The sequence below is a fragment of the Anabrus simplex genome, chromosome 14 (genome assembly GCF_040414725.1).
Source record: "Anabrus simplex isolate iqAnaSimp1 chromosome 14, ASM4041472v1, whole genome shotgun sequence".
NCBI lineage: Eukaryota > Metazoa > Arthropoda > Insecta > Orthoptera > Tettigoniidae > Anabrus > Anabrus simplex.
In genome coordinates this window covers 50,403,531-50,424,921 of record NC_090278.1, presented here as the reverse complement: position 1 = coordinate 50,424,921, position 21,391 = coordinate 50,403,531, and the positions used below count along the sequence as shown (strand labels likewise).

Sequence of the window (21,391 nt, the reverse complement as noted above, 5' to 3'; positions counted from 1 at the left end):
GTTTTAAGAATAATTCAGTGCACAGAGAAGGAATTTAGGTTGAGAGTTGTGTTAGGTGAGCAGATGAATGCCAGCAATCTAGACAAAATTATTGTCCAGTCAGTGGTACTGAAGTTAAGTACTGGAGGTCACTTGCCTTTCCATTTCTCACATCCAATGGATAGTGAATACCTTTGTGAAGAGAAGAGCTGCATGAATTACAAATTCTCAGGAAAATTGCAGAAATGTATCTGTTCATTAGGCTAGTGAGTTATGGCAAAAAGCAAACCTTGTATAAAGCTCATGGCTACTCTTGTAGTGTTAGAGGAAAGCTAAACAAACATAATTTTTAGCCATGTGTAGGCTAAACATGGGCTGAATGGTGCCACCTTTTTCGCTCACCACCTGTGTTATAGTGATACGCTAACAGGATGCATGATATTGTATAGAGGTTGTAAAAAGTTTAATGATTATTTTGTTGCCAGTATATCCATTTAATGTATTACTGTAGCATGAATTTTTAATGCGTACATCAGGGTCTATCTGTACCCTTATGAGAACCACCCCCACCCCCACCCCAGCTCACACATACACCTCCATCCATCGTAAACAGGTATACATATTCATTTCTAACATTTTGAAGTCTTTAGTTGGATTAAAATTTCAAACTGCACTGAATAATGTTGAATGTGAGGGTATTTAAGGGCTGTAGTAAGGATGTATAGGAGAGGGCACATAAGTGACTGGTAAGACCACAATTAGAGTATGGTTCCAGTATATGGGACCCTCAGCAAGATTACTTGATTTGAGAACTGGAAAAATTCCAAATAAAAGCACGATTTGTTCTGGGAGATTTCAAACAAAGGGTGAGTATTATGAAAATGTTGCAAACTTTGGGCTGGGAAGACTTAGGTGTAAGGAGAAGAGCAGTTCGACCAAGGGGTATATTCTGAGCTGTCACTGGAGAGATGGTGTGGAATGATGTTAGTAGATGAATAACGTTGAGTTGTGTTTTTAAAATTAGGAAGGATCACAATATGAAGGTAAAGTTGGAATTCAAGAGGACAAATTGGTGCAAATATTCATTTATAGGAAGAGGAGTTAGGGATTGGAATAATCTACCAAGGGAGATGTTCGATACATTTTCAACTTCTTTGAAATCATTTCAGAAAAGACTAGGGAAACAACTGATAGGGAAGTGGCCTAAATGCAGGTCAGTGGTGACTGATTATTTTGTAAAGTGTATATATTTTGTTTGTTAAGTGTATATTCCAATGTTAAATTGTGTATGTATATATATATATATATATACATGCATTCGCATTTACTGTATTTGGTCTCTTAAAGAAAAATGTTTGAGGTTAATCAGGCATAGAATATATTTTCATTTTATCCAATACTACTAGTTATTTTCAGTTTCAAATTGCTATTAACCACGTGCAATTTGCAAGAGACATTCCGCCTAAATGTTTAAAATTCTTTAAGATCCTTGTGTCTCATTGCATGTACGTATACGTCAGTCATGCCTTCTTGCCGTACAGTTAGTTGCACCAGAAGCTGCACTTCACTATCATACAGTCAGCATTCCAGTATTACCTACAGTTCAATGCATGGGACTAGTTTCAACCCTACTCGAGGTCATCATCAGCCGTAGTTAAACATACACAATATTTGACGAAATCTTAAAACATATTACTAAGCAGTAAGAACCTTATGAATATCGTCGCTGCCGGAACAAAACCTCATATGTGAAATATTTTATCATAGAACTTTGGCCGGTAAGGTATTATTACATATTATCACATAGGAGGTTTTGTCCCGGCAACGATGATATATAATTTACAATATGATATGTGGTTGAATTAGGCAAGGTGCTATGGCGCTCAGAATGTTGCAATTCAACACAAGTGGGAGCTGAACCCAAACTACACCACAACATTCCTGTGAAGCAGCAGAATGCGGGACAACCATAATTGAGTCAGCAGGATATCAGACATTATATCTGAATTGTGCAAGTTCCCTTTCTGCTGATAGACAGTTGGCATCTCTTCAGCATGTATTACCTCTACTCAACACAACCTATCAGCTGAAGGTCTGTTCCAAAAAAAGGGTAATTGATTCTATTTAAGAGGTGAAATTTAAGTTGTGAAATTGTACCAAAAGCTTAAATGTTTAAAAAGCCAAATTTATTGACCTAACTTAACACATTCCGTGCGGATGGCAAGTTGGGCGTGAGACGCTAGTTTACAAGGATGTGCAGCATGTCATGGGATGAGTGCTAGAAAATGTAAATCACAGGTTTCCCGCATGGTAAGAAGGACTCTCCTTGTAATCCCGCACATCGTGTTAGTCCAATCTACTAACAGGTTCATCTGTAGGCAGATTTGTGCATCCATATTCTGTTTCCGACATATTTCCCCTCCACAGCTTTTGTCATAGGACATAATTCTTTTTTGGATCTTTGAGCAGTAAGAAAACTTCAATGTGAGGTAAGTCACTAAATTTTCTGTTTATTATTTCTTCACAGGAATTATGAGTAATTCTGCTCTTGTAATAATTTCCACAACTTCAAAAAGTTTGATGAAAGGACTGAACTTGTAAATATCATCTATTATTGAACCATATTTATCAATAACATGAAAGAACTTGTAGCAATCATTTTTTACTGTCATGATGCTTATGCCATCACTTGCAATGAAAGATGCCCTTCAACATAAGAAATACCGCCTCGACAGTTTAGGAAGGATAAAGTTACTGTGACATAGACATAGAATTTTATGATGATGATGATGATGCTTGTTGTTGGAAGTGTACCGGGTGGTACACCCCCACGCCGCTAATTCAAACTTTGCGCCAGTTGAAACTCCTCTACTGGAGGAAGTCTGAACTTTACCTACTGTGTTAATTTTCAAGTTTCTCAGAAGATGTCATTACTTGGAAATTTTGAAGTTTCTGAACTGGGTCGTTTCCGATGTATTTTTGTTTTGCCTGTAGTAAGAAGTGTGGACATTCTCTTCCAGATGGCACTACTGAAGAACTACAATTGTGCACCCTAGTGCAAAGTGAAAGAACTATGTTTTTGGAGAAATTTTGAATTCATAAGTTTGTTCTTTGTTAAATTTCTTTCAGTTATTGTTTAAGTTGGCAATATTAACCCTTTCTTTCTGCCAGTTTTGAAACTGGCCAATCATAATTTTCTGTAATTAATTTTCCACCAATAAGGTGTTTCTTCCTCATCTAGTGTAGGGGTTTTCGTCGTTAACCAATAAAATTTTTGTGGGAGGGTGTTCTCATTCCTGAAACGCCTCGAACTTTCCACGAGGGTATATAAACTGCTGAATTTCGGGTCTGCGGGCCACTTCAGTAACATCTATCAGTGCGTAAAGTACGTAGCAGGGGGTGGGAAGCGCCTCTTTCTTCGGGCAGCAGTTCAGCCACCAGGTAATGGCCATTTAATAACTTCTTTTCTTGTCAGCTCAGCAGTTTAACTCTCGGGGCAGGTCCGAAGCCTTTCCACCATGTAACTTTTCCCCTAAAATGTAAAGACACTTAGTATCTATTCTATCTTTTAAACTACATATTGGGATAGAGAGTGCTTAACCCTCTCGAGCTCCCACTCATATTGCATTGAGGTGAACTTATTTTCACAACCGTTTCTTCCTTAATGTATTGTAAATTGTTTCCTTCTAAAAGTCACCTCTTTAGTATGGGATTATCCCTTGCAGTAACGGCCTAGTGCCAAGTAGGTTTTATATAAAGTGTATTAGGAGTGCAAGAACGCCTCCTCTCAAGTTGGTATTTTAGAGGCCATCTAATTTACCTGTTTCTCTACTTAATAGGCCTCAGTAGGTTGGGTATTTTTACCCCTGTTTTCTTGTCCTTGGAGGACAACTTGAATGTGGAGTTTGGTGTGGCCTTTGATAGGCTTAAAAATTGAGGGCTGAGTTGCTCTTTCTTGAAAATTGAGTTGTTGTATGCCTCGAGGAGGCTTTACCGTGTAAAGAGGAGCAAGTGCTCCTAGGCATGATTGGGGTCTTCTGTCCCTTTGTTGAATTCTGTATATCGTAAGGTTGGGCTTATAGCTCAAGAATTGTGTGTCTGGCTCTCGGAGCCCAAATCCTGTAATCACTGTAATTGTACATTTTCGAATTGTGTTTCGGCTACTGAGTACCTGTTCTATTTGTTATTTCTTAATCTTGAAAAGAAAATATAACCTTGTTAAATTTTATCTTAACTTTAATTCCGTATTTTGAGACCTGTTCACCCCCGCACCTTCTTTCACCTCTGCTAATCCACCAAACCACGGTAACAGGAAGCATGGCAAGTATTAGGGAGTCATTATAAAATTCATTCTCATCTGTACTGACAATTATCAGTTACACAATAAAATTTTAATTAAGGTCAAACTAATGAATATTTGTACTACACTGATAAATTTTTTTATGGCAATGTCCTGAATACAGTACCAAGAGGGCTTGAGAATCCATGGAGAGAAAGTATAGCAAGTGACAAAATACAACTATTTAGGAACAGATGTGTACTACAACATTGACTGTACTGAGGAAATAAAGTCCAGGATCGGCCAAGTCTGAAATGCAGTCAATAAAATGAGGATAGTGTTCTGTAGCAGAGACCTCAGTTTACATTTAAAACTTAGATTTCTGAGATGTTATGTTTTCTCCAGCTTGCTCTATGGAGTTGAGACCTGGATGATAAAGAAAAGAGAAATGGACAGTTTAGAGGCATTTGCGCTATGGACATACAGTAGGATACTGTCGCTGACTTGGACAGATAAGGTCACAAATGATAAGGTAATGAATGAGGTAAATGGGAAAGAGAAAGTCAGTATTAACCTGTTGACGAGTGCAGCAAAGGACAATCAACAGTGTGAGCACGCATTTGCCATTTGGTCTCACATAATGGAGCAAGACATTTGTTGCTTTAGTCTAGTACTGAGAACTTAAGTGCTTCCTGACGTAATATGACATCCTGCTGCGTTTTTTGGAACTTCTTCAGTTGTTCGAATAGTGTCGCTGTACAAATCCTAGTTCTGTATGGTGGTGATCTCTGAATAGTCACTACAGTGTAAGAATTTGGCTCGCTGTTAGTCTATAGGTTACAGCCTGGTGTTACGATTACCACTGATGTGGATAGTTGTTTGTGCTCTTTGTAGCTGTAAATATTTTTGGTCTTTGTAAATATAACTGTGAATATGTTTTTGGCAACTGCTTGAGAAACAATTTATTGCTAAAAACAAAGGAAGAAATGTTACATGCCCGATTGGATGTGGGCCACAAGAACCATTCTGCCTTGAAGGTCGCCATTTTGATGAGGCCATTACAGCAAAGTTAATCAAAGCAGCATAAACTTTTCAAGCAATGCTACATGTGCATACGCACAATCCAATCAGGACAGAGAGGAAAGAAATGAGCTACAAGTGTTCTACTTGTGAGGTTGTTCACTGCATACATCCTTGCTTTGAACAGTATCATACATTAAAAGAGTTTTGAAATGACAGTGTTTTCTTGATCCAAATTGTGTTTTCAGGTCTCTGTAATTTGTAATAAATAAGGATATTAAATTTTAAAAAATAATTTCTTACTCCCCAGAGGTTGTTTACCGATCAATGAGAACTCGGATGCAGCCATCATTATTGCATGGCATATGCTTTTCGCACTATCAAGAGAATTTAACTGTTAAAGTCCACCTGTTCAATACACATTTCAATTAAGTTCATTACTTACAACACTATCAAAATGTTAAATACTGTCAAAATCAGAAAGCTGCAGTACCTCTGTCATGTGATGCACAGAGAGAAATAATCATCTACTACAGCTTGTCATTCAAGGGAAGAAACAAGGCAAAGAAGACCAGAAAGAAGACAAATTTCTTTGATTAATATATCTGAAAACTTGGTTCAACTGTTCCACTACTGAGCTATTTTGTGCTGCATCATCTAAAGCAAGAATCTCTATGATGAGACTTGAAGAAGGAAACATTTTATTCTGTAATTAACTCCTGGAGACAAGACAGAAAAAATTGAATATGGTACAATGAGAGGATAGGGTAGTAAATTAGGTTCTAATTTCTCACAGAGTTACTTTCCATAATTTTTGAATTCCATGTCATTTTGATAATTTTCTGTTTTCTTGCCCGATTTAGATCTTACATGGACATAGGCATCCTCCCCACCAGCATGGGAGGTGATCATTCAGATACATTTCAAAATGGGTGTAAGCTGGCACTGTAGTGAAAAATCATTCAATCCGTATGGTGATGTGAGAAATTCAAAGTAGGACAAGATAACTGGACAACACAAATTCCTGTGCTTTTGGATTTTACTCAAGTAAGCAATTCATTTGGTCCTGATACTGCTTTTGCTCCTGCAGCACTTTTCAGTTAATTTGATTGTCTTCTTCAACCCTAATCCAAGAATGCAACACATTTTATGGCATGTGTAGATTTCCTTCAAAATTTATGTGTCTGTGATTTTGTATGGAATTTCTTTTAAAGTGGATACACTTTCCTCAACAATGTAGATATCATTTACCAAACGGTGAATGACTTGCTCATTAAAAATAGTCCAAAATGGCCTTGAAGATTACCCGAGTCTTTCCTCGTGAGGTGTTGAAAGTCTTGAGGTTTCACCTGCCTGGACACTTTATAGTTCTTTCTTGATTTGGTCGATAAGAAAAATGATACAATGATTGCTTCAGCCACTCGTGTAAGTATTGATCTGAGCTTCAATCAAAAATCAATCACTTTCTTTGTCCACAGATTGGTACGAAAACAGATTTAAAATAAGCACGAATTTGAATGTACCACAGCTGTTAGTAATTACTCTGAAGCAGGGCTTTGCCAGGATGTTGGTGGGGATGTCTGGAGAAGGGATTTATGTGCAAGAAGGATGGTGGAGAGCTGTGCTGCTTCAGTATGGCATGAGTGAGCGAGAGGTGTACATGTCTGTTGCATGATGCATCATTATCAAATTTCTCGCAAAAGAGGGCACTAAACCTTCCAAAATTTTGAGACGGCTCCATGCACAGTTTTGGGAAGAAACACTTTCAGAGACGTGAGTATATAAGTGGGGTAAACAAATTTTATGGCAGGAAGAGAAGCTGTGGGAAATGAACCTCATGAGAGTAGTCTGCAGACAAGCGTCACTGTAGACAACATTGTTGCCCTTTGTGGCATTATTGGTGAAGATCAGCAAATAAAAATTATGCAAATTGTTTTAGCCATACGAATAACTTATCACCATCTAAGATGAATTCCATTTCAGAAAATTGTCTGCCAGTTGGGTTAATTGTCTCAACCAGGAACAAAAACATTACACCAGGAAGTTTCTCAGAGAACCCTGCATCATTATGAGGAGGGAGAGGATTTCTTGTGTTGTATTGTAACACATGCTGAAACTTGAGTACATCACTACACCCCTGAATCAAAGCAAGCTAGCATGGAGTGGCGGCGAAGAGACGAAGCTGGTTGGGTCAAGGCCAAAATGCACATCTGCTGGATACATGTTTGCAACCATTTTCTGGGACTCCATGGGCATTCTGCTGGTTGATTTCCTTCACAAACAAAGGATGAAGCTGTGTGTCGCAACAAGCAACACCGGCAATCGATCCAAAACATGATTCTTCCCCGTAACAAGGCAAGACCGTATACTGCTGGTTAAGCGCAAACAAACTGAAGGAATTTCACTGAATACCTCTGGAACACGCTCCATACAGTCCAGATTTATAATCCTGTGACTATCATTTGTTTGGATCAGTCAAACAAGACCTAGGAGGACACCAGTTTGGTTATGTTGCAAGTGTAGAAGAGTTTGTGTGCAACTGGCTCCACACATCCCTCTTCTATCAGGGCAGCATCAAAAACCTACCAAGCCAATGGAGAAAATGTGTATCAAAAGAAGGACACTATGTAGGAAAGTGATCTCTATGTGCTTTTTGGTTGATACAACAAATTTTAAAACATAATTCCTGTTTACATTTGATCCACCATTATAGATATGAGCAACCCCTTCATGGGTTTGACTGCGGAGTAGTTTGTCCTTTAACGTGTTTTGTCCCGGTGGCATATTTAAGACTGACAGTGTACACATAACGGAGCACTCTTGACAGAATGACAACACATCTGCGATAGTGAGTGACTTAGCAGAATATACCAGCCACTTGTAGGACATGTTTACTGTGTTCTCTATTTTCAAGAGTTGTAGAACCTTTAGATCTTGATAACCATCTGTGAACATGGCACCTCTACAAAATATTGATGGCATAAAAAGTTTAATATTACTTGGGAAACTGAGAATGCCTCGCACCATAGTTCCAGATAACATTGGAGATTGTGAAAATATAATGAAGGAAATGGTGACAGTGGAGGAGAGGATGAAATTTTTTGGGTGTATGGTTGCTTGGAGGTAATATAAATAAAACTAATTATTATTGGTCTAAGTAAGATATTGTTGGGACAATCATTTTCAATAAAACTAAATTAAATAATACCCCTAAACCTAAAGTTCCCAAATATTTCATTCAATTCTATGCACATACTTAAGTTATAAAAGTGCTAATATAACTTTGCAGTTGTTATTATTATTATCATCAATTTTCCTATTCCAGCTCCAGCCACTTTGGACTATTACTGGAACCCTTCAATCTTCCTCTGTCCAACCAAAATTTTTAAAGTCTGTCTTTTGTTCTATCTTCAAGCTTAGCCTCCCCACCTTCTCAACCTGCCCCCAAAATCTCAGTTTTCCTCCCCATTACGTCTGAAAGCTTTTCTACTACAATTTCCTTTCTAACTTGATACCCTATTTATTTGTCATCTTTCCTACTATACATGCAAAAATTTCAGTTCACTGGCAGTCAGCTCCCATCTGGCTGTCTGTCAGCATCCAACTCTTGACAATTCTTTCCTTCAGATCAAGTTCTTCAACATATGGTTAATGCACTTCCCTGTCTATCTTGTCTATAACTGATCTTCATGGCCTGGCTTCATCAGTTCACTTCCCAAGCACTTAATGCTTGCCCTGCTATTAAGGGCAATTATTTATAGACCTGTCCTTCGCATCTGTTTTCCCCCACAGTAAACAATAGATCAAGTTGACTTTGAATTTCTCCTCCTGGAATCCACCACAATATCACAATTATGTTATTAAATGAGCAAATATGAATGGTTTATGGATATCTAAACTTTATTTCCTCTGAACGCCTAAAGAAATCCCCACCCCCCAGTCCAACCAGCCGAATGAAATGCCATGTGAAACTTTAGACATGATAGTGAAGGATTTTGAGAAAGTAGTACAAAAAATATTCCCTGTCTGCCAAACGTATGTTATGCTCCAAAAGGTTCATCTGAGTGGTAAATATCATGCCAGAATTAGTGAAATTTTGTTTGGTTCTGAAAAGTACAATATTTACCAGTAGAGCTACACATTGGATCAAAGTCTTCACGAAATAACACATGTATGCAGCATTTCTTTAGTATGACCATCCTCATGACAGGTCAAATAATTTCTAATGGTAAAAGCCTTCCAGCAACATTCACAGTTAAATGTTACCTCAAACAGTTGACAATGAGAGTAGGTTGTAAAATTGGGATGAATACCACACATTGAGCAAAAGATTTCTTTGTCCTCACAAGACATAAACTGATCGGTTCTCGAAGAAACAAATTCTTCAAATAAGTTACAGCATTCATTACACTTTTGTTATCTTTAGCATTTAATGTACAAGTGGTTCCTAGCTTACACAATAAATATGATTGAGCTATTTGGCGCATACAGTTAAACTAATCACATCATAAATTATCCAGCTAACTCATTCCTGGTTGTCAGCGTTTCACCCCCATGTGCTATGGGAATCAAAATCTATATAATCTGATGGCCAAGCAGACATCAATTTTTGGTAATTAGACAAAGACTCTCATAGTGCATTGGCATTGCCGGTGGCTCCAAGTAGTCTACACAGTGGCCTCCCCGGGACCACCACATCATGCACTCACAATCTCTCCCAGTGTTGGATCGCACCAAACTCTGTCGCATCTTCAAATCATTTTTGCTCGGCAGGGTGGCTCACCATCTATAACTTTGCTTCCCGGCGATACAATCAGCATAATGGGCCGACACCTAGTTGGTAGTCAGCCCCCTCACCCACCACCATATCAAGCTGCGTGCTCCATGACATTGATCCCGCCCTTTCTGACCATGACTTACTTCTCAAACTTCAACCGGCACACGTCCCAGCCCGAAGCATCTCAAGGATACTCCAAGACTTCGTTCCTACACGTCGGGTCCTGCTACATCACCATCCAGCGGACGCCATTCCACATTTCATCGCAAACAGAATCTACTTAGACCGCCAGATCCATCGAGTGACGTCTAGTCCTTTGTACTTTGCCGAAGAAGCACCACCACAGTGGGCACCACCCCAGTCACCTTCCTCTCGTTCCTACACTACTCCCAGCACCACCACCAACACCATCACTACCATCACAACGACCAACACGCCATCCATCCATCTCCATAATTCTGTTCTGGTCACAACTGTTGTAACATGCCATCCTTCTCCTCTCATGACTTCTTCCATCCCTCTCTGCCGTACCCCTGAAGGACCTCAAACCCTGTACCAGCCCACTGAGACATCTTCGTCTACAGCTGCAGCACTGCCTTCATCGCCATCATCTACGCACGCCGCCGACGCCACAGCCTCCGCCGCAACACCATCCACGCAGTCCTCATCGACCTGTCACACCATGTACAGTTGTGTGATCCATGGGGTGGATCCTGCCTGCTCTCTCCGCCCGAACGATTCTCCAGGAACTTCAAGCTGCAGGAGTCTCAGTCCGTCGCGTCTTTCGGATCAAGAACTCCTCCGGCCCGACGTATATGGTCCGCATCCACCTTCCAACTGCCGAAGACGTCCAACGACTTATTACCAATTGAGCCTACATCTATCGCCATCGTCATAAAGTTGAGCCCCCTCTCTCCCCACCTCGAACTATTCGCCAACATTTGAACCCACTATATCGCCACCCCCGGCCAGCCCCTCCTTTTCCACCTAGTACACCCGTCTGCCCACGACTTTTTACACCTAGTTTCTTCCCCCAACCACCTCCAACGCTAGATATCATCCGACATCTCATCACTTCCCTCAACAATATCACAACAATACTCCAACTCCTCCCATTCCATCTCCACCCAGCTACATTCAATTAAACTTCACTCTTAACGCTCAACTCCTATCATTCCCATCTCCCAAGCTTAGACGACCTACTGTTACTTCCCTATGACTTTTCACATCGTTATACCTACCTTCTTATTCTATCCCACCTTCTAATTCTTTTCCATTCTCCCTGCCCGAGTGAGAACGTCACTCTCTAGGGGGCCCGCCCCACCCCATTCAGGGTGGGGAATGAAAGCACTGTTAGTAGTAGTAGTAGTAGTAGCCTCCACGGTATGTACTAGCCATGCGTCTTGGTGGGTGTGCTATGTACCAACTGATGAGCCCAACTTAGCACACAGGGGTGAAACGCTGGTAACTAGGAATGAGTCAGATGGAAAATTTATAATGTCCAATAACAGACCATTTATATTGGTATTATAGATTTACTCATCCAGAACAAATATTTCAGGTTCTCCATTGGAATCAACATCTATATAAACACATCATTTACTTTTCTTGCAATCGCAACTAAGAGACTCTGCAGCAATTCGGGATAAGCAGGCGAAATATGGCTAATGCAAATCACAACAAAAAACAGTCCTGAACTTCCATAGTGTTCAATAAAATTACTTGTAAATGCAGAAGTGTGTCTTACGAGCTTTACTTTGATAGAAAACCTTTCCACAAGTATTACAGGCATTCGGTCTACGACCAGGTTTCATAGTATGCACAATCATGTGTGAATCTACGTACTTTTCACGAGCGAAAGCCTTCCCACAATATGAACATTTAAACAGCTTCTCCTTTGAGTGAGTAAGGAGATGCGATTTTAAGGTAGATCGAGCTATAAAGCGACTACCACATACTGAACAAGCGTGATTTTTCTCTCCAGAATGTATTAGCTGATGAGTTCTCCAACTTGCAACATATCTGAACGATTTTCCGCACTTCACACAGCTGTGCGGTTTCTGTCCTGAATGTATAAGAAGGTGCTCTTCTAAAGTGCGTTTAGCTCTGAAGAACCTCCTACATACATTGCACTCAAGACCACTTTTGTAGTGGTTGAAATTAGCCGGCTGTAGTCCAGAGGGCATAAGCATTAAAGGGTTCCTGTAAATCAAAGTATAATTTAGACTCAACACATGAAGTCTTTAATGAATTTACCATCAGTGAACTTGGCAGAAGAATTTTAATTTGACACTTAAGATATCAGACAAGAATTGAAATAACCATCAGTACATCTTCACACAAGTGGGGTTAATCCGGATGTATCATTTGTTTCCGGACCCATATTATGCACAGCCCAGCTGTTCAAAATCATGCCCTTGCTTCTTACGTAAGACAATAATATGTTTGAAGTAATGCCAAAATTCTTTGCGATAGGTGCTGTTTTATTTAACCTTTTTAGTGCCAGGCAGAAATTTAAAGGTGCAGTCTAAAAATGCCAGGCTGTAAGGCTTTCAGATAAAAACAACGTAATTCCTATGCTTTTAAAGTTATGAAAGCGAAACATAATCGGGATGCAAAACATATTAATGGTTTTTGTCCTTATACATGTTATAATGTTATAATTATTCCGGCAACAGTGTATTTATGTTGTATATAAAAATGTTTTAGTTATCACATGATATGTGTAATTTTTATTTTGGTTGAAGATGGCCACTAAGTGGCTGAAACTGTTCCCAAGACTTATGTCATGTTATTTACTAGATGTATTTAAAAGATGGAGTCCCACTCATTAGATGAATTGTCACCATTGAGACTTTTGGTTCAGAGGGTTTCAGGTTTGATTCCTGGCCAGGTCGGGGATTTTAATCATGTTTGTTTAATTTGTCTAGCTCGGGTCTGAGTGTTTGAGTTTCTTCCAACACTGATACCACCACAGAAACATGCAATAGTGATCACATCCTTTCACATAAGGTTGGCATCAGGAAGGGCATCCAGCCATAAAACAAGGCCAGAACCACATGTGCAACACAGTTCGCACCCATGACTCCACAGGTGTGGGAAAAATGGTAGTAGAAGAAGAAGAAGAATTCATTGAAAACAATTGTCAATTTATTTTGTATAATTTCCTTTTCAACATCAACATCACACTCAGAGTCTGGCATGGATTTACATTTGTCTAAAAATGGAAGCACTAGAGATGGAAATTAAATGAGAAAGAAGAATGTCACGAGCAAGCACATCTTTCTGCACCTATTTTTGCACATGCAGTAGAAGCAGGAGTAGGTAACAGCCTCGTGGAAAGTATTATTTCCATTTATGCTTTGGCAAGCATTGTAGACCAGAGAAATGTGTTCAGCCATGTAAGTGGAATGATGAGGAAAACTCACATTGGCAGTAACAACACCAGCCGCTCCTGTACTGCCAACACATTACAATTAGAACTTAAACTGAGGTTTTTCATTAAGACAAACACTGAGGAATGAATTTCCTCATGGATGATGGTGCTGACATCTCAGTTTTGACGGCAGTCCATGGAAATACAAAAGAACCAACAGACCTCAAACTGAATGCAGCAAATGGTAAAGAGATGCCAATATATGGTGCCAAAGTACTCAATACTTATTTAGGACTAAAAAGAAAATTTGAATGGCCACTTCTCATACCTGTAACCCAAGGCATACTAGGAGCAGAACTTCTTTGTCATTTTAATCTACTTCTTGATTTAAAGACCAAAGGACTACTACATGGAAGAACTAACTTCAATGTTGCCACCGATGCTGCCCTAGTCTCTGAAACTGTAAATTGTATATGACACATGTTAGTTTTCTAAGCTCTTGATCAATTTTCCTGACTTAACAAAACCTTTGATTGTGCCTACCAAAGTTCACGATGATATTAAGCAGAACATCACCGTAACTGGTGGACCACCTGTTTTCTGTAAACCACTAATACTGGATCCTGGTAGACCAAAGAATGCCAAACAAGATTTTCAATTCACGTTAGCCCATGCTGTATTTTCATCCTTCGAAGTCCCAATGGGCCAGTCCTTGTCACGAAAGAGAATGGCTCCTGAAGTTTGTGGAGGCTACAAATGGTTAAGTGATCAGATGATATCAGAGAAGTACTCTATTCCACGAACTGAATATGTCAGTCAAATTTTAGAATATATAATAATTTTATTGTGTTTACGTCCCATATGTTGCGGTGCCCTTATTTAACTGCACACCACAGACCTACGTCTGTATTCAACATGCCAGAGTGCAGCGCTGGATAACGAAGTCACACCAACTTACAGTATATACTGGCATGCAGGACGAGCTGTGTAGCATTGCCGTACGCCGACCTGTCTACACAATACTCCAGCCATGTATGCTATCTCCTGTCGAAAATGTGGTCTAGACAGGTGGACCGACAGAGGTCGTGAGATTTCACCTCTGAACGCACAATCAGCCATTCTTTTCTCCCTGTCACTGAAGGCTTCTTTGTCATCAGCATTCTCATGGCATATACTATTGCACAGAAGGACTTTATTCCTTACTCTTGATTTCATGTGCTTTAAGACAGGGCTTCCCTTAATATTTGTGTTTAGGCAATGAGATTATTGTGACTTAAAAGCACACTCAGGAAATGACAACAGTCATTCCCACTAACAAACATTTTTTTGTACGGTGGAATTTAGGAAGTAAAGTCAATGTCAGGAGATCATCTGAGATAATATTTTCAAACATGCACATCAAAACCCCATGAGCATGCCATGCTCTGTCATTTAAAGAGCAGATCCAGTATTTAACAGCAGAATATCAGGAAAGTGCTTGAAACCCAGAGGGGTGAGTGTTAGGTACAGAAAAAGGTCACAGAGAATTACAATGAAATGAAATACAAGCATGTTAATTAAAGAATTTCCCACCAGTGGAGATGCACACAAAAAAAGAATTATCTAAAAACAAGCAGGGAACAGGGAGAGGGCAAGTGGGGTGGGAGGGGGGGGGTGTTGATTCCTGCATCAATATTTATCAAATTAAAACAAAAGAGAACAATGGAACACAGTTCAATGTTCAGGTTTTGGTGTAGTAATATATAAAACAAGTCCTTCTCCACATGTTTCTGCACTGTCTTCCACATGAATAAATTTTAAATGATTGAAGATTAAGTTCTCACTATAGAAGAATGAACATGATATTAGATAAAGAAAGGAACAAGAGTTCTAGTCAAAGCCTGAAAGGAAAAACATGAGACAAGCTACCAATAATAATAATAATAATGTTATTTGCTTTACGTCCCACTAACTACTTTTACGGTCTTCGGAGATGCCGAGGTGCCGGAATTTAGTCCCGCAGGAGTTCTCTTACGTGCCAGTAAATCTACCAACAAGAGACTGTCGTATTTGAGCACCTTCAAATACCACCAGACTGAGCCAGGATCGAACCTGCCAAGTTGAGTTAGAAGGCCAGCGCCTTAACCGTCTGAGCCACTCAGCCCGGCAGACAAGCTACCAGTGTTCAATGCTTGAAATAAACGTAACACTTGGCTCACCCACTGTCACACTATGAACAATTCAACTTGGTCAGAATTAAAAGGAACGTGCTCAAGACGCGCACATCTGCCAAAGGCCCTCCACACCAGACCACTATCAAAGCCGGACTGACTCGAGAGGGAAAAAATTTGCATATTTATAGGAGGACAGATGGAATGTTCTCAAACAGTGGAAGCATGGAGCAGCTTCAAGAAAGTTCAATGTCGTCACTAGTCAGATGTCAGAGAAGCCGATGGAAACTCAACTATGCTTAGTAGGTAGCTGGGAGGCAAAGATGGCGGTTGTACGAGAGTGTTGAGCAGGTAAAGAAGAATGTTTTCTTGCGATTTCAGGGAGCACGTTACAGCATCATTGTAAATAGTGTGCATAATTAATTTTCATGCCCACCAGTGAGAACAACTTTTAGTTTCAGAGCAATTTAAGTGAATGAATACTTGTAAACTGGTGAATCAATAAAATTAAAATTAATTTCACGTTTTTGCAAGTATTTGCTTCTGTTCACAACACCATGTTTAACTACTCTGATGGTTTTTGAAGACGGTAAGGTGCCAGAATTTTGTCCTGCAGGAGTTCTTTTACATGCCAGGAAGTCTACCGCTGCCTTTGCTGGCACGACCTAGTGTTTACAGTGCACTATGTCTTCTCGTATGGATTACAGCAATTTTGTTACTTTCGTTGATCTGTCTCAGCTTTATCCTTGGCTTTGACAAAATGAAAGTGACTCAGGTATGTGCGATGCTAGTAATGCCACTCCTTCTGCAGCCAGTCCTTGCTGTGAATGGTGTGAAAATGTTGCTCATAGGGTCAGTAGCTGCATGCATTTCAGTGGGCTTGGCAGAATGATAATAGCAACTTCTGGCTCAGTGAGGAAAGCAATGGGAAACTATCTCAATCCTCATTTTCCTAGTAAGCCTCTTCAGTGATGCCTAGGCCATCCATGACAAATGATGTTGGAGCTGTTGAGGATCCAACCAGTCATCGGGCTGAGGACTAACCATACACATACAATAGACATAGTATAAAATTCTGCTGGCAGAAGAACACAAAGGAAAACCGGCAATCATGGCACCATTTAAATGCATGAATTCAATTTTTTACTTTTGGACTTCGTAATGCCCCATCTTCATTTCACAGATTCATAAATAAGGTGTTAAATGAACTAAACTTCTGTTTTACCTATACCAATGACATGTTTGTTGCTTCAGAATCCTCAGAGGAGCATGTGGAACACATGAGTTTTGATTTTTGAATGATTGAGCAAATCAAGCCTAAAGATAAATGCCAGTAAATTTCTCTTTGGTGTGAAAGAAGTTATATTCCTTGGACATCTAATCACACCCAAAGATACAAAACCAAATCCGGAGAAAGTCAGTGTGTTTAAAACTATCACCACCATCAGACAGTTCAAGAACTACGTACCTTCTTAGGAATGATTAACTTCTAGTGACATTTCATCAAGAATGCAGCCACAAGCCAGGCATGTCGAATGCCATTCTAAAGGGAGCAAAGAAGAAAGATAAAAGGGAAATCTACTGGATGGAAGGGACTACTGCCCAGTTCGAACAATGTACAGAAAAGTTAGCTAATGCTGCGCTATTCATTTATCCCGCTGTTGAAAAGGAAACTGCATTATTTGTCAATGCCTCAGATGTCACGGCTGAAGTTGCACTATGATCACGAGAAGGACACAACCGGAAGCCTGTAGGTTTCTTTTCAGTGAAATTCAGTAACACTAAAAAGAATTACTCAACAAATGATTGTGAGCTTCTCAGTATATATCCCGTCATCAAATGTTCTAAATACCTATTATAAGGTAGACCAGCCCATCTGGTGGCCACGATCGTTAGGGCACTGAAGTTTAAATGGTCTGACATGGTGGTTAGCCGGTTCAAGTCGCGTCGGTCAAAAACAATTACACCATCAGAATGTTGGCTGGCAGGGCAGGGGAGATGGCATTATTCAATTTCTAATCACTAGATTGTGTACCAAAAGCCTGGATTAATTTCCAAACTTCTCCACAGGGCTCATACAGAGTAAGGGCATAGGATGTTGTTGATGGTGATTCGTCCATCGGATGGAGTTGTTAAGCCTTATAATAATAATAATAATAATAATAATCGTATGGCCTCAGCTACCATGTGCAGACATTTCAATTTGACGCCATCTGGCTGTCTGCTCGTCAATTTCGACGTTCCGTTTTACTCTAGGCCACCACTAGATGGCAGACCGAGTAAACCGAAACTCTCTTGGGCGTCTATGGCTGAGATTTTTAATGAATTTTGTCGGGTAAACACCAAATGTGTCACCAGAGATCTTTTACATGCCGACATCGTACGACATGGAGTGTCGAATGGACTTTTTTTCCGCCCTTCAAAAATCCGACTACCTCTGCCGGGTTTGAACCCGCTATCTTGGGATCCGGAGGCCGACACTCTACCGCTGATCCACAGAGGCAGCTTGTTAAGCCTTGAGCAGACCCCTTGGTGCTATTCGACAGGAGTAGGCTATGTGCCGGCATCAGGCTTCACCCTCTCCCTTCCTACTATCATATATCGCATTATTCATTTCATCTCAGTAACTCCTGCGATGAGGTTGCCGTCAGGAAGGTCATCCGGTCACAAAAACCTGCCACAATAGATTCATCTCACCTCATACCCGACCCCAACAAGGATTGTAAAAACAAACGCAAATGAGAAATCTTCATCAAGGCAATTAAGATATTTACAGTTCATCTCTCAGTTCACAACTGATTTACGTCATATTTCAGAAAAAATTAAGCTAGTCAAAAATCATCTCTCAAGAACAGAGGAATTTGGACTTACAGATTATGATCAGAGGTGCCTGTTTTTCGAAAAACATGACATTCTGAAATTTTACCAGCTTGGGTCAAAATGTGAAACTATTTGAACTTTTAGCAATATCGAAAATTGATTGATGACATTATATGGAATCACTCTTTGATCTAAGAAACATAACATGTAAGTTGATTTAGATAATGGCTAAGTCTCTCATCTAATAAAGCAAATTCCCACCCTATGAGAACTTTCAACATCAGGATATCTTCAATCATACACAGTGTTTAGGGATCCAGTTTATAGTTCAGGTAGAACAGGTAAATATATTAATATAATTGCCACTCTTCTTCCATACTGTTGGGAATCAGAGCTGTTCTTCTGTCAAGACACTATATTACCGACTGGGATCCATAAAGCCTTCGCTGCAGCTTCTACAAAGTGCCTATATCCTGATTTAAGGTATCTCTGCCTTTTACAGACTGATGTATAAATTATGTATGTAGCCTAGGCCTTACTTATTAAAGAGCCAGGATGGAATTTTCCCAAACATCCATGTTTTGATACAGGTAGAATACATTTTCAATAGAAGCAGGATCCTAATTTTTTCTTACACATACGTAAAAAGTAAAATATGATGTTTTACTCCAAATATGCTATGAACTATCTTTTAGTTTAACTTTATTACTGAAAAGTGGAAATGAAATTTAGCAAAATTTTGATAACATAAAATAAAAATAGTGAGAAATATACCAAAATAACTTTTAGGAAATAACAAAATTAGGCAAACATTTCCGTCATAAACAGGTTCCTCTAATTATAACGAAATCGACACAGCTCAGTCAAAGGATGATGACCTCAATTTTCTACGTTTAAGCTCTTTGCTGGCAGGATGTAGAATTTACAGTGCACTATGTCTTCTGGTATGGGCTAGAATAAATTTGTTACTTTCACTGACCTGTCTCAGTCTCATCCTTGGCTTTGACAATATGAAAGTGACCGAGGTATGAGCAAAGCCAGTAATGCCATTCCTTATGCAGCCAGTCCCTGTTAAGAATGGTGTGAAAACATCGCTCTTAAGTGTGGCCAGTATCCAGTAATCGGGAGATAGTGGGTTCGAGCACCACTGTTGGCAGCCCTAAAGATGGTTTTCCTTGGTTTCCCATTTTCACACCAGGCAAATGCCGGGGCTGTACCTTAATTAAGGCCACGGCCACTTCCTTCCACTTCTTAGGCCTTTGCTATCCCATCGTCACCATAAGATGTATCTATGTCAGCGCGACGTAAAGCAAAAAAAAAAAAAAAAAAAAGGAGAGAAAATATCGCTCATAGGGTCAGTTGGTGCATGCAATTCAGTGGGCTTGGCAGACTGATATGCAATAGCAACTTCTGACTCAGTGAGGAAAGCAACAGGAGACTACTTCACTCCTCACTTCACTAGTATACCTCTTCAGTGACACCTAGACTATCTATGACAGCTGTTGGTGGAGCTGTAGAGGATCAAACTAGGTTTCGAGCTGAATACCCAACATACACATACACATTTGAGAAGCTACCATTCGTCCACATATTCCTGAAATATACAAGCTGCCTATATTATAACACTATCACAGTTTGTTACATCCAGCAAAGAGAGCAACTGTAAAACTGATCCCATCAACGTTTATACAGAAGAATATGAAGAAGGATGTTACAATGAGTGCAAGAAGTTGTCTAGCCTACCGAAAAAGAAAGATATCAAGGCATACAAAATCTCCAATGGGATGTTTTCCTCTAGATGATGAGCGGTTGAAGACTGTCCACATCAACATTATTGGACCCCTGCCAATAGTCAATGGTTTCTTAAATTGGCCAACTTAGATAGACCAATATTCAAACTGGACAGAAGCAATTTCACTTAAAAATATAATGGCAGAAACTGGCAATTTTTTTGAAAGAAACTTGGATCACAATGTTATGAACACCAATGCAGGTAATAACAGATTACAGAAAACAATTTCATTCAAATTTCTCTGAGCACTGATGAAAATTTGTGGATGAAAACTTCCACCAACTACTAGTTATCACCCTCAGAGTAATGGAAATGTTGAACAACTCTATCACACTTTAAAGGAAGCAATCCGAGCGCATATGACAGTAAGATGGACTGAAATTTAAGGAATGTGCAGCATTGTTAGAGAAGACTCTAAATCTTCTGTAGCAGAAATCGTACACGGGACACCCATAAGTTTAAGGGGAGATTTGTTCCCAGAACAACATACAAAACCAGATTGAGATCTGCCGTCACTTGTTAACAAACTTCACCTCAGTATGAACAAGTTGAGACTGTTATAACAATTTCACAGCAATAGATTCACACCATTCATTCATAAGGACCTTCAACAATCCAACCACGTATTCGTGCGAGTTGACAGAGCTAAATTAGCTCTACAGAAACTGTATGATGGTCCACATCTAGTATTGTAGAGATCACTAAAATACTACACCTTAAACATCAAGGGTTAAGATGTCAACATCAAATCTGATTACCTCAAACTTGCTTACTTAGTTGCTGATAACCAAGAAGAACATTTCATAAACTGACAAGTACCAGCACCACAATATGCTATACATGATAAACCAGTGGAAGAGAACCATCAGTCCCACTAACAAATCCCTAATGTACAGATATCGCATTTTGGAGGAAAAGTGCACTTCCCGAGTTGGTATTTTGAAGTTTTTGATAGTGACTGACTTGAACAAGAAGTCAGGATTTCAAAGAACTCAGCTTGGCAGGCAATGGAAATGTTAATGGGTGCAGGAGAACTTTTCCAACATCTCCTGTCATAAGGTACGAGTTTATTTTCTTAATTGTCAATTCACTTCATTCTTATTTTCTTAATTTTAATTGTTGTCTCATGCACAGATGAAGATGAGCGAAGTGCTGTCCCTGTTGCTACGCCATGGCGTGAGAAGTGATGAGTCAATGG

At 39.7% G+C, this 21,391-nt stretch overlaps 1 protein-coding gene across 3 annotated transcripts in view; it reads right to left on the bottom strand.

The window, feature by feature from the left end:
* LOC136885223 (gastrula zinc finger protein XlCGF7.1) overlaps window positions 1-21,391 on the bottom strand; it is a 135,212-nt gene that overhangs the window by 15,212 nt on the left and 98,609 nt on the right. For 2 of the 3 annotated variants that reach the window (XM_067157664.2, XM_067157667.2), the window contains one exon: window positions 11,702-12,257. The exons of the other annotated variant lie outside the window; for it this stretch is intronic. In XM_067157664.2, the coding sequence (XP_067013765.2) occupies window positions 11,774-12,257 (484 nt within the window). In that variant the 3' untranslated portion in view covers window positions 11,702-11,773. Of the gene's footprint in view, window positions 1-11,701; window positions 12,258-21,391 lie in introns of those variants that run through there. 3 annotated transcript variants of the gene reach the window in all.